The sequence below is a fragment of the Zonotrichia albicollis genome, chromosome 10, assembly GCF_047830755.1.
Source record: "Zonotrichia albicollis isolate bZonAlb1 chromosome 10, bZonAlb1.hap1, whole genome shotgun sequence".
In the NCBI taxonomy this organism is placed as follows: Eukaryota; Metazoa; Chordata; class Aves; order Passeriformes; family Passerellidae; genus Zonotrichia; species Zonotrichia albicollis.
Window position 1 is genome coordinate 27,326,501 of NC_133828.1, and position 12,724 is coordinate 27,339,224.

The 12,724-nt window shown below is 36.5% G+C and overlaps 1 protein-coding gene across 4 annotated transcripts in view; it reads right to left on the reverse strand.

Annotated features, from left to right (window-relative positions):
• Positions 1–12,724, reverse strand: part of UBR3 (ubiquitin protein ligase E3 component n-recognin 3) — a 97,318-nt gene that overhangs the window by 57,351 nt on the left and 27,243 nt on the right. For all 4 annotated transcript variants that reach the window (XM_074548513.1, XM_074548512.1, XM_074548511.1 and 1 more), the window contains exons 9-18: positions 11,292–11,471; positions 10,425–10,558; positions 8,116–8,202; positions 7,605–7,670; positions 7,427–7,516; positions 5,849–5,977; positions 5,699–5,751; positions 4,937–5,070; positions 4,362–4,449; positions 2,822–2,961 (exon numbers count right to left, since the gene is read on the reverse strand). In XM_074548513.1, coding sequence (XP_074404614.1) covers positions 2,822–2,961; positions 4,362–4,449; positions 4,937–5,070; positions 5,699–5,751; positions 5,849–5,977; positions 7,427–7,516; positions 7,605–7,670; positions 8,116–8,202; positions 10,425–10,558; positions 11,292–11,471 — 1,101 coding nt within the window. The remainder of the gene's footprint in view (positions 1–2,821; positions 2,962–4,361; positions 4,450–4,936; positions 5,071–5,698; positions 5,752–5,848; positions 5,978–7,426; positions 7,517–7,604; positions 7,671–8,115; positions 8,203–10,424; positions 10,559–11,291; positions 11,472–12,724) is intronic.

Consider the following 12,724-nt stretch of genomic DNA (forward strand, 5'->3'; position numbering starts at 1 on the left):
CTCTATTAAGCAAAACATCATTTCTGTATGTGACTTGTTTTTCTCTTTGTCATTTCCAAGTATTTGTGAGTAAAAGCCTACATTATTTTTTACTTTGTATGTGATAAGCACAAGCCTCTTGAAAGTAGGAAGTAAAGACTGTGGAGCTGTTAGCAGGTGGATGGTATTTTACCTTTAAGTGCAGTGAACAAAATTGCTGCAACAACAAAATTGCTTGTTCAGTATCAAAAATGGTCAAGCTTTGTATCAAATTATATTAGTGATCAATCCTTTACAAATATGACTTTGTTTTATAACTAGTATTATGCATTATTTCAGCATTAAAATCTTAGTTACATCCATTTAATTTAGTAGCATTAAAGTAACATCCAGAGTGGCTGTTCAGAGCAATCACAAACAGAAAAGTCTAAACAGTCTACAAAAATATCCCATTTGATGGCCTTTTTTTCTATTTATAAGTTATTAAAAAACAAAACAAAGTTCCAATCTAAAGCCAAATGAAGACATTAATTTATGAATTGCTTTGAAGTGTTTCGCTCTCATAACACAAAAAATGAAGGCAAGATTCAATGACCCCCAAAGGAGGAAGAAACCCAGCGGATACAGAATTTGAGCTCCACCAGCAGGCGTAACGTAACACAAGTGCTCACAACATCCTTCACAGTTCCCACAGGCAGCAATAAGCAGCTTTACCACACTTCTGAGATTAATTTTCCCCAGGCAGGAAGACAAGTGTCTATACTCACACCTAGTGGCCTATCCTCTATACATTAACCCCTGCTAAGGCTAACAGCTCCACACATATCCTCACAGACTGCTGAGGGAGAGAACCTAGCAAAGTTTGCATTGTGTATTAAATACAATCAAATTTAGCCTGTGAAAAAAAACCCACATTTTTTCTGAACAGAATTTAGTACTGCAGTCTGAAACACACACCAAGCTTGTTTGGGCTGCTAATGCCTAATGAGAAAAAAGGACTGAGTGAGCCATACAGTGAATATTGGAAATGCACATAGAGCTCATCTTCAGCACACAAATCTACAGTGTGCAGAAAGAACCTGGCTCTGGAAGTTGGTTTTGGTTGGTTTTGTTTTTTTAAATGATGGTTAATGGAACAAAATCTAGGGATCTGTGAACATAAAGTAGATTCCACCCCCTCAAATTTAGGGAAACAAGGGATTAGAGGATTAGAGGGAATTGATCTAATCATGACTTGCTTTAACTATGACAGGCCACAAACTACAATTCTTAAAAGCAAAGGGTTTGAGAACCTATATAATCTTACAGGGAATATGAACACTTATGAGGGTAAAGAAAGCCATGTCAGCTTTTATTCCTACAGAAGATGTTTCAGCTTTTATTGCTTTAAATAAAAGGGAATCTGTATAGTGTCATAAACCACTCCACTGTTCAATGCTATAGCTGAGATACTTAAGACAGTTTACCTCTAGAATAAACAGTTTACCAAAGTTAAAAAAAAAACTCTAAACTATATAGAAAAAACTTCAAACACTCTAATCTAGCATTAGATTCCCTAAATATGAAGTGCTATAATTAAAAACAGAATAATCCATCTCTTTTTCCTTCACATTGTGTTACGAAAATGACCAACATGTAATGAGCTCCAGAAACTGGACAGGATATAAGGAAATGCATTTTATGTAACAATAAAATTAAGTTATTTTAGATACATGGGTGTTAAGCTGCCTAATTACACATCAAAGAACCAAGATGAATCAATTTCCAAAACTCTGGTTTCACAAATTATTTCACTAGTTGTAATTTGTATAAAAGAGCTTTATTGACACTTCAATCTCCCAGTACAAAAACTGGCAAACAATTACAAGTTATTACAATACTAGTAGCTACATTAACCACCACTCCCCCCAAAAAATCCATGGAACCAAATGGTTTCAAAACTGCCAGACTCTAACCTTCCCAGTTCTCAGGGGAGGTATGTGGGGGAGGAAGGAGTTAATCTCTCTTCAGCTTTGCCATTAGCCTGAAGCACAACCAGAGCACATGGAGCATTTCAGATTTCTACAGGCTTATCTGCTTAGTGACATGACACAGTAATGGAACACTGAGTTCTTAAATTATTTCTCTCCTTTGATATACCAATGCTGTGTTGAGTCCAATTTAGATGACAAGCTGGTCAGGGAAAGAAACTTGTCATTTTTGCACTGTATGCACTGTAGAATTACAGAACAATAATCTATAATAAGTCTAGCCTGAACTTTTTTCTAGGTCCTCACTACTGACAGCAAAAAAATGTTACAGATACTAATACCATGATACATAATTTTATGTTGCTTAACTGTATCTTTAATAGTCAAAAGGTGGAGAAGTTCAAAGAAATTATCTTTGACATTTCACTAGTGCAAACAGTTCTAAACTCTACTAAATATACATCATATTTATTTAAATAATAGGAATAATTAAGTATGCAGATCAGTAAAATACAAATAAGATCATTTTTCATTTCTATATTCTTCTCTGCTTTCTGAAGGTACCTGATTAGTATGAGAAGCCCATTTTCACTCTTAATCAAAATCAATTTATGTAAAACTACTGATAATCTTTAGCAATGCTCTTAAATAAGCAGTGGACAATAATGAAAAAGTCAAGTTTTGTGGAATTTTGGTGGCTGTGGTAGGTTTGGCTTTTTTATGGGGAGGATGAGGGGCAGTTTTCAACACTGGTAGGTTGGGTTTGCTTTTTGGGTTTTTTACAGAAAAAAGTCCACTACAACAAAACCAAATAAACCCTGGTTAGGCATCTTACCAATGACTGTGCTGCAAGAGAATGCTGATTACCATACCTTTAGGTGTGTACATTCCTTGTTGCATGGAACCTCCAGGCTCAAAAACAGGGGCTTTAAAGTCAGCAACTGCTGACAGGACTGATTCAAAGCTTAAGCTTCCTGGAATAATACCACTTTTAGGATTAGGGTTTTCTGGAATGTAAGGCTTACATTAAGGAAAGCAAAGTTAATTCAGTTGCAGGACACAGAATTTCCCTCCCCCATGATATTTTCCGTCAGTCATTTCAGACCACATCTCAGCAGTGCTCTGTGCTTACCACAAGAGGTCTGTATGCTCCAGCTGCTAAGAACAGTAACTGGGACTGAAGAGAATCTAAGCCTCTCAGCTAGGAGGTTAAACTTTTTTAGGTAAGACTTGCTTCATATTTGGTTCAAGCTGTTAGTACTTAATGAGAAATAGAAACCTCTGCCTGTAGTGTATATAGTTTCTGTGACTGTCTTTAGTTACAAACACTTTGTCTCTCCAAAGGGAGAACATTTTGCATTTACGTCCAAGTGCAGAACAAGCAAGCAAATAGTTCAAGATCCATAAACACAATAAATAATTCTGCATCTTGGATTCCATAGTTCTTGTTTTTGGTAGCAATATTTAACTGACCTACTGGCGTTACCCTAAAACACAAGCTGCACTTTTGCTCAGTGATAAGTGATTGCTTATAGAAATTATTCACTTATTTTACATAATTAAGTCATTCACTTAAGTGAATTGGTCTAAGTAATCACTTATTTTACATACTTGACTGAGTTACTAGAGCAAATAATAATAATAGCTGTTGCTATTATTATTACTACTACTACTACTACCATTATTATTATACATTTGTTAGTCTCAATCTCATCCTTTCCTATCTTCATATTGCTAATATTTTTGCTCATTGCCTTTACCTGGATTGCAAGCTCTTGTATGCAGCCACAACAAGCTATTTAATTTCCCTACACAGCCCAAGAGTGACAACAGGAAAACCTGCATATTTACAGTCAGCTGTCCAGGGACATGAACCCTATGCCTGTGCAGAAGGACTTCTTAGAGCTTGCTATTCTTTCCCCATCACACATGCACTTCACTCTAATGTCAAAACAACATGCAGGATTGCTATTATTTGCATTTTCAGCTATTGATAGCAAAAGCCAATACAATGTAGAATGTCTGCTTTTTATATTGGCATAAACTTAGCAAAAATCAAAGGCTCAAATCCAGACAAATGTGATGTTTTGCTAAACTTTCTACAATGTCTTTGGAAAACACACATTTTACCTCACACCTAAAAGACTTCTAAAGACCAGTACAGCATTTTGTATCAAAAGTAATTTAAACTATTAAAAAGTATTGCATTTGTTGTAAGAAAAACCAAAATTGGAGCTTTTGCTAGTAAGTATATACAGTATATACTGTGTGCATACATATAGTAAATACACACAAACACACCTTCACACAGTTTTTTAATTATGTAACCTAAAACCATGTTGTTCAAGCCTCACAACTATCCCAGCACCTGTCATTCTCATTCAGACACATTAGTGAATATATTCCAAGGATATGAGATCCAATAATGAACTGTGTGTCCTGTCATTCATGCACAGTTGGGCTACCATCTCTGCTCTGAGGATCTCATCATCTGTCATTCCTAGAACAATGAAATGTAAAAAGCTGTTAAAAAAGCACGATTTTAAGACACACATTCAGTTTTCATTTGACATTAAAAGCATGTCAAACATGATACAAATTAATATTAAGTAATGATACAGTGCTTTAAAAATCCAGGGGGAAAAAAAAGGGGGCATGCAAATATTATGAAAGGCACAATCTCAATCAGAAAATACCAGTATAAACTCAAATTGCTGTCTTTCTGGAAAAGATACAGAATCTTCATGCCATCACCTACACAAATCACCCACTTCCATCAAAGCCATTTTTCCCATTTTTATGTATCATATCTATTTCTATTTCATAAGGGATTAAAATACAGTAACTGGCAAAGATGAAACTGAGCATGGAATGCTTGAAGTTACTATATGGTTAAACAGCTTTAAGGCACCTACTAAGTGCTGAATATAAATGAAGATGTAATGATGTCACTTACATACAGATATTCCTGAAGTAGTGACTCTTACCTAAGTGTAAACGAAGACTTAACAAAAGGACCAAAAATGTTAAGGCTCCTTCCAGCATGGACCTTTCATGTTCTGAGTCAAGAACTGTATTTTGATGCTGTGAAGCCATTGTTAACAGATCCACCACCTTAAATCTACACAGCAAATAGCAAAGTCAGAAACAACAATTAAACATTCTCCAACATTAAAACAACCAATGTGAAACATAGTAGATAAGCTCAGGATAGCACTCACAACAACCAAAAATGAAATACAAAAGCCCAAATGAGAACCCAAAGTACAAACAAACATACATGAAAACCCTCTTCTTTTTAAATTTCAATTTTTATTTAACTATCAATGGAATGTGCTATAGTGATATTCACTCCACATGAAAACACCTTATATTTATCAACATATAAAAACTAATGCATACTAATTGGTGTTCAAATCCTGATTTTTTTTCCAGAAAAGTAAACATTCTGTGTCTCTTACTACTTCTTCAGCAAAGAATATCCTAGCATATGAACACATATGAAACTTTAAAAATCCTAAAGATGCTCAGAAAACAAATATCTTCACTACTGCCCTATAAATCAAAAGCCAGTGCTGTCTAAAATCAAGAGATACCTGTTTCAGTAGAGGCCTTAGGTGTTAGTTTTGGCTAGGCAGAGTTGTACCACTGAAGATATATATCAGATATGCAATTTTTCTATTACAAGCTATAAATTAGCACAACAGCCAGCACAACATTGAACAAAAGCATTCATCTTTTAGTCCCACCTTTCAAAAACAGATGAAATAAAATAATCTGGGTCCAGTCTAGAGGCACAGACCTGTACAAAGAGAGTAAATTAATTTTATTAAATTAATTCTACTCGACAGTTTGTAGATAAATAATATTGGCTTGGCTCCTCAGAAAACATAACTTACTTGCAGCAGATAAATGTCAGGATCAATCATTGAATTGCAGAAATGAGACTGCACGTAAGTCATGGCCTGTCCTTTAATTTGTAGACCATTTCTAACCCACATATTGCTGTGAATTTCAGAAAGACTTGCCTGTTCAGGAAACATAAAAGTTATAAATATTTCAGAGATGTTCAGCTACTCAGTTCAATATTAGCAGATCATCAGCATGGTACCATAGAAAAATAGAAATCATGTAACAGTTCAAATTGGAAGGGACCTTAATGATTTCCAACACTTATGCCATGGGCAAGGACACTTTCCAGGTGCTTAAAGCCAGTTTGCTTAAAGCCTCACTCACCCTAGTCTTGAACACTTCCAGGGATGGGATATTCTTGACTTTTCTGGGCAACCTGTTCCAGATGCTCACCGCCTTCACAGCAAAGGACGTCTTTGTGCTATCTCATTTAACTACTCTCTTTCAGCTTAAAGCCATTGCCCCTTGTCCTGTCACTACATGCCATTGTAAGAAGTCCTCCTGGGGCTTTCTTGGAGATTCACAGAATAGTTTGGGTTGAAAGGGACCTTTAAAGGTCCTCTAGTCCAATCCCCCTGCAATGATCAGGGGCATCTTCAACTAGGTCAGGTTGCTCAGAGCCCCATCCAATCTAACCTGGATGTTCCCAGGGATGGGGCATCTACCACTTCCATGGACCACCTGCTCCACTGCTGTACCACCCTCATAGCAAAACCCACTAATCCTGTTCTATTGCAACAGGCCCTGCTAAAAAGTTTGCCCCCTGTAGAAGGGGTCCTAAGGTCTCCCCAGAGCCTTCTCCTCTCCAGGGTGAACAGCAATTCTCTCAGTCTGTCTTCATAACAAAGATGCTCCAGCCCTCTCATCATTTTATTCACTATCATTACACATATACATGCATACATACTACAACTTTATAGACTTTTTTATACTAATTTACTTCTGGAGAGTAAGAGATAAAAAGAACCACTGCAAGTTTATGAAACAGATACCACACTTTCAGATAAGTGCGTATTTCAGACAATAAAAGTAATCAAAGACAAATTATGTGATTTATACATGTAGTTATTCCTTAAAAGCTTGCAACTAACTCAAAATGAAGGTATTGTGGTACCAAAATGAACCAAAAATTAAGGCATCACAATTAAAATTGTATTAGATCTAAAAGCAGTGATTACAAATACTACTCACTGCCACTAATGCACAAGTCCAAATTTGCAAATAAAGATGTTGTGCATCCATTCTGGAACTCATTCTCAATTTAAAATACAAAAGATTTGGGTTTCTTGTCAAACTGCACTCCATTCTGTTCACATTACAATTCTGTTTTCAGAGGATTGGTCCACCCTACCATTTTCAAAGAGCTGCAATGAATACTATTATTATGTGCTTCTCAGAGTATGATAACTAATGCCTCATTTTTAATTTTGGAAAGAGGAAGGGAAAAAAAAAGATGTTACCCTAAATTCTTAGTATATTGTAGTTATTATTGTCACATAGGGCTTATTTTTACATTCCACAAATAAGATATGCTTCCTATTGTTAAGCTAGAAGTCTGCCTGTACCTGAATCTGAAGTGGGTGAATCATGAGTTTCATCAGCATCTCCTGATCTGGCAGGATAGTATCCAGATCTAGTTCTTGGCATTTAACAGCCTAGAAACAAAAGCAAGCATATGCTGTGTTGAATGATTACATTCAGTAGGGAATTTCCATCTTCTGTGAAACTACAACACATGCTTACCTTACTTAAAAACATGGCAAAGTAACGGTGCAGTGGCAAATGAAAAGTAACTTGGTTAGGTGCTGGCTGAAAGTAAAATAAAGGTATTTAATATAATATATTGGAAAAAACAAACATACAAATATCTTTGGCACAACCACCAAGGGCAGTATTTTACATGTCTTCATTTGATAGACTTACTTTTCAGTAACACAGCAGTACTTCATTCCCCTGTCTTTCTGATTATTGAGAAGTTTCCCTTAGACAGGGAAAGCACTGCTTTTAAAACTCACAGCTTAAGCTTGCACTAGAAAATCTAAATCACCAAGACTACAGAAAAAAAAGGGTCCTAGGACATAACATTTTAAGTATTAACTACAAACTCTAATTTCAGCAAGGCAATCCTTTTTTGGTCACTAGCTTGAATAGTCACTTAAATTAAGGAGAGGGGGCTGGGAGTAGGGCGTGTATCACCTTTTAAATTTAATCAGATTTTCACAGTCCTTTGCTTAAATTCACTGAGGATATTTACCTCATCCACAAAGTTGATAGCATCAAACCAGTCTTGAAGTGCTTCAAGGCAGTATCTGACAACATTGCGTGTGTATTCTTGTGTTTCCTGCAGTTAAGAGAAACCAGCACACTTATATGAGCCAAAAAAAGTTTTAAGTGACATTGTTTTCCTACTACAAATAAATACAATTGTTTCAAGAATGTTTTTACAGTACACAGAATCACTGAGGTTGGAAAAGACCTTCAAGATCATTGACTGAACAATACGTTATCAACTAAACCACAGCACTAAGTGCCAGGTCCGGCTGTTTCTTGAACACTTTCAGGGACTGGGACTCCACTCCACTACTCCTGGATAGCCCACTCCACTGCTTAACTACTCTTTTCATGAAGAAATTCTTCCTATTGCCCAACCTGAATCTCTTCTGCTGCAGCTTGATGCCATTTTCTCTTGTCTGGTTGCTGGTTACCTGTCAGAAGAGGCAAACTCCCACCTGGCTACACCCTCCTTACAGGGTACTACAGAGAATGGGAAGGTCACCTTGGAGCCTTCTCTTCTCCAGGCTGAACAACCCCAGCTCCCTCAGCTGCTCCTCATAGGACTCACTCTCTAGGTGGTCCTAGTGCCTACTATTGTTTAATTTATCCATTTACTTTTACCCATAATTTAGAGCTGTAAGCATAAAAGAAAGTCTTTCTATGTAAAGAATAGCTAATGGCCTACAAGTTCTATCTACTTAAAAGGTCCTTACAGTTGGCTAACACAAGACACTCTAAATATGATACCACAATACTGCGTGGATTTCAATGGTAAGCAAACCTTGTTATGATTGTATGATATAACTGTGTAACAGTGGCACAAAACTACACTATATTTCAGGTTAAATCATGTTTCAGCGCTAGCGCTATACATTGCCTTCCAGGACAGAAGCAGTCGTGTGCAAGAAGAAGAAGCAGAAAAGAAGCTAAACCAAATTGCTCTGTGATCAGCAGAATTTGCAAAGCCTATTTTCTTAACAGATTTTTCATTTAATCTTCACGTCCCCCTAAACACAGACTCCAGACTTGCCTCACACTCTCAGGATATCCAATGACACACTTCTCATGCAAAAGGCAGCAGTGTTCAGGCCAGCCAAAAGTTGTGCAAGTGGCATCTATTTCAGTCAGGTACCTTTTTGCATCAGGAAATACAACAGCCACACTCCCATCCTGTTGCTCCACACTCTATGAAGGACAGGCTCTGCTGGCTGTCCCTATCCTGTGAGACATGAGCTTCCAACCCTCCAGGTTTCATAAATACAACAACTAAGCTATGAAATTTCTTTAACTTTTTTCAGATTTATTGATAATGACCAAAAGGTTCAAACACGTGGCTGAAGACATGACTGACAAGACAACTGATGGAGGAGCATGGCCTTAAAAAAAAAGACCATCCCATCCCTAAGGAAAAATGAAAGGAGCACTTCAAACAGCCAGAAGCTGTAATTCGGTTTTCAAAAACCAATGTAGACTCATAAATTGATAAATTCATAATGCATCAGTGTAATTTACATCACAGAAAGGCTTTTACAACTGCCTGATTCAAACTGTTCTAAAATCACATGGACTGCTTGCACAATTTCTCAGTGTGCAGCTCAATCCAGTCAGTATTGCCTCACTGACACTATTAATTATCTTAATAAGCTAATTTCAAATACACGTATTTATTTCACAGAAAATCAGTAAAAAGTATTTTTCATATGTTAAATATTCCTAAAAGCAAATGGATTCTATTTTTTCAGTCACTTAATATAATTTACAGTTTAGCAAATAGCAACAAGTCTTTGCTGTAGTTTGGAGACCATTTGATGTCAGAACCAAAGAGGTTTTCACCTCAAATTGATAGGAGAACCACACAAATCCATAAATTACTCCATCTCCCATCATAACGAAGTGTCTGTTGGCTGTTCAGACACAACCAACATTAGAATCACATTAGTATGACTTATGCATCTCCATTCCCCCTGAACAAAGGCAGAATGACTCAGAGACATTTATCAAGTTCTTCATTAGATTTGAAGTTATTCCATATGTACAGTCATATGAAATGACTACACACATGCTGAACTTGTAGTCCCAGTACTGGAGACAGTAAATTATGTACAAGCATGAATTCTACACTCACTATACACAGAATCCAAGTTGATTGGAGTTTTATGTTATTTAAATAGACAAAGAGAGCCAAACCAAAGTCTTTTCAAACACAACAGACAGTTTTTTCAAGATTGAGAATTCTAGAATAAGTCATGAATAAAAGCAAGAATAATGACAGGGGCATGTTAGCCTTACCCTAACTTTGCAGTGTGACAGCAGACCCCACATGGGCTGGGCACAGGCCTCCAGCTCAGCAGCAAAGGCAGCATAGTATGTCTGTGATTCAAACTCCACGTGCTCATTCAACTCCCGTTTATTTAAATTCATACCTTCAAAGATTTAAGCAGAGTTATACAACCCAAGATTTAACTAGGGATAAATGGAATGCAGTCTTTTTAGTATTATGCATTTACACACGTCTAAAAACAACTCCATAAAGTGTAAGCCGATTCCTATTACAAACATTATTTTATCTAGTGGAAGAATCTGATATAACAAAGTTTGAACAGAAATATACCAGAAAAGATAAAAAACTGGCTAATAACTGCAGTCTTTGCTGTTCAGGGGACATGAAATTCTACTTTGAATGTTACTCAGTCAATTAGAACATCTGAATGCTGGTCGTCTTTCTAAGCAAAACATTTATCAGCATTGAGATACACTATCTTAAAATATTTTTTTATATAATCAAAAGCAACTTAGAAGAAGATCCAGATATATGAGATTAATTTCCTGTATATTTAAATTTTGAACTTCACCAGTAAAACAGTTTGGTTTACAGTTCTGATGTGTACTTTAAGTATAACCTCAGAATTCTTGCACCATAGATCTCAGTCGACTAAGTGTGATGTGACTGCTCTTCAAATACTTCACACAAGAAAAAGATCCATTAGCTAATTTTGTAACCTGTTGTCTAGAATATACTGTACTCTTCAAGAAATACAATCTTGGGGGAATTCTAATAGATTAAATATATACATACAGAACTGTAGGGATTTCTCTACAGTGAAGATTAACTGTCTTAACATCCTTGTATTAGTACTGATCATAAAAGTCACATACCTTGAAAAAATGATACAAAATTCATCCATGTCACCAAAAGACCATGATCTTCCAAAAACTTCTTTGCCACACTTTGGTGTGAAAGTATGTTTATAAAATCACTAACCAGGGGCCAGTAAGTGTTATTCTTCAGTAGTGCTTCCCCACAATTCACCACAACATGTAAACTATTCTCTTCATCTAAATTTAAAAAAGAAAAAAACAAAACAAAAGGAGAAGACAAAGTAATTTCTTTCATTTATTAATAAAGTTACAAAAGAATGAAAAAATATCGATTAGGATGTACTGCAATGCTGCAGTCAGACACACACAGAGAAAACTGCAGAAAACTAAAATGGTTCTTTCATGTACCTGAAGCTGTTTTTTCATCATGGACTAGCCTACACAGATGCCACTCAGCAAGAGTCACTTGAACTTTGAACAATATCACAACCTCTGGAAAGCAGCGTGTTAGGAAAACCATCACAGCTATGGCTCTTCCAATATTTCTAATTATTAAAAAAGCAAATAATACAATTCCTATTACAAACACCTGAATTCTACTTTGAATTTGACATAACCCCAGTGAGCAAGGTACCTTACAGCATTCAAGAACAAATCTGGTGATCAAAACCCTCATTGGCATGCTGAGTCTGAAAAGAGCAGAGCAAAACATTTCCACTCTGAATTTGGGACAGAGAGAGGGTTTATGCTGCCTGCCCAAGACTGGGGCAGGAGAAGGTTCCTAGAAGAGGAGGATGAGAAATCAAAATCGGGGGGGGGGGGGGTTGTGTTTCTCTCCCTCCCACCCCAAATCACAGAAGTTCATCCTCTACATCTGCCAAATAAATCTCTTTGTTTCCTTTTCATAAGAGGGACTCCTAGAAAGATCAGAACGGAAACAGAATTGGTTCTGGATTCACGATCCAAGCGAAACAACTTCCAGTACCCATGTCAGTTAATATTCTATTTCAACAGAAAGAAGAACAGAAGAAAAGACACTTGTTAAGAGACTCCAGTCTCTGGATGATGAGGTAAACCTGTATGTAGAGTGGCTCTCTTTGGCCTGTCCAGTACAGCCTTTTTCTGCTGTACTTAAATTCTGACCCATTATAGAACCCTACCACCATGCTAGCAACATCCCATACTGACCAAAAAGTAACATTCAAAAGATGCTTAGAAAGAATTTAAAATTACATTCCACCAATATGGCATTTATTTAGCACAAATCACCTGATATACAAACTATTAAATATTCAGCATTTTCCTTTTAATACTGTAAAGCAGTCTATGTAGGGCAACAGAAACATTTTTCATACTGAAGTGCTGCTGAATGAGGGCACTCTTGATAGCTAGATGAGTGAGGATTTCCCAATTCTGCACAGATATTTTGGTTTAGGCTATACATAAACTGGACTCTGAGACAAGAATACTTGTGGAAAAAAAATACAATC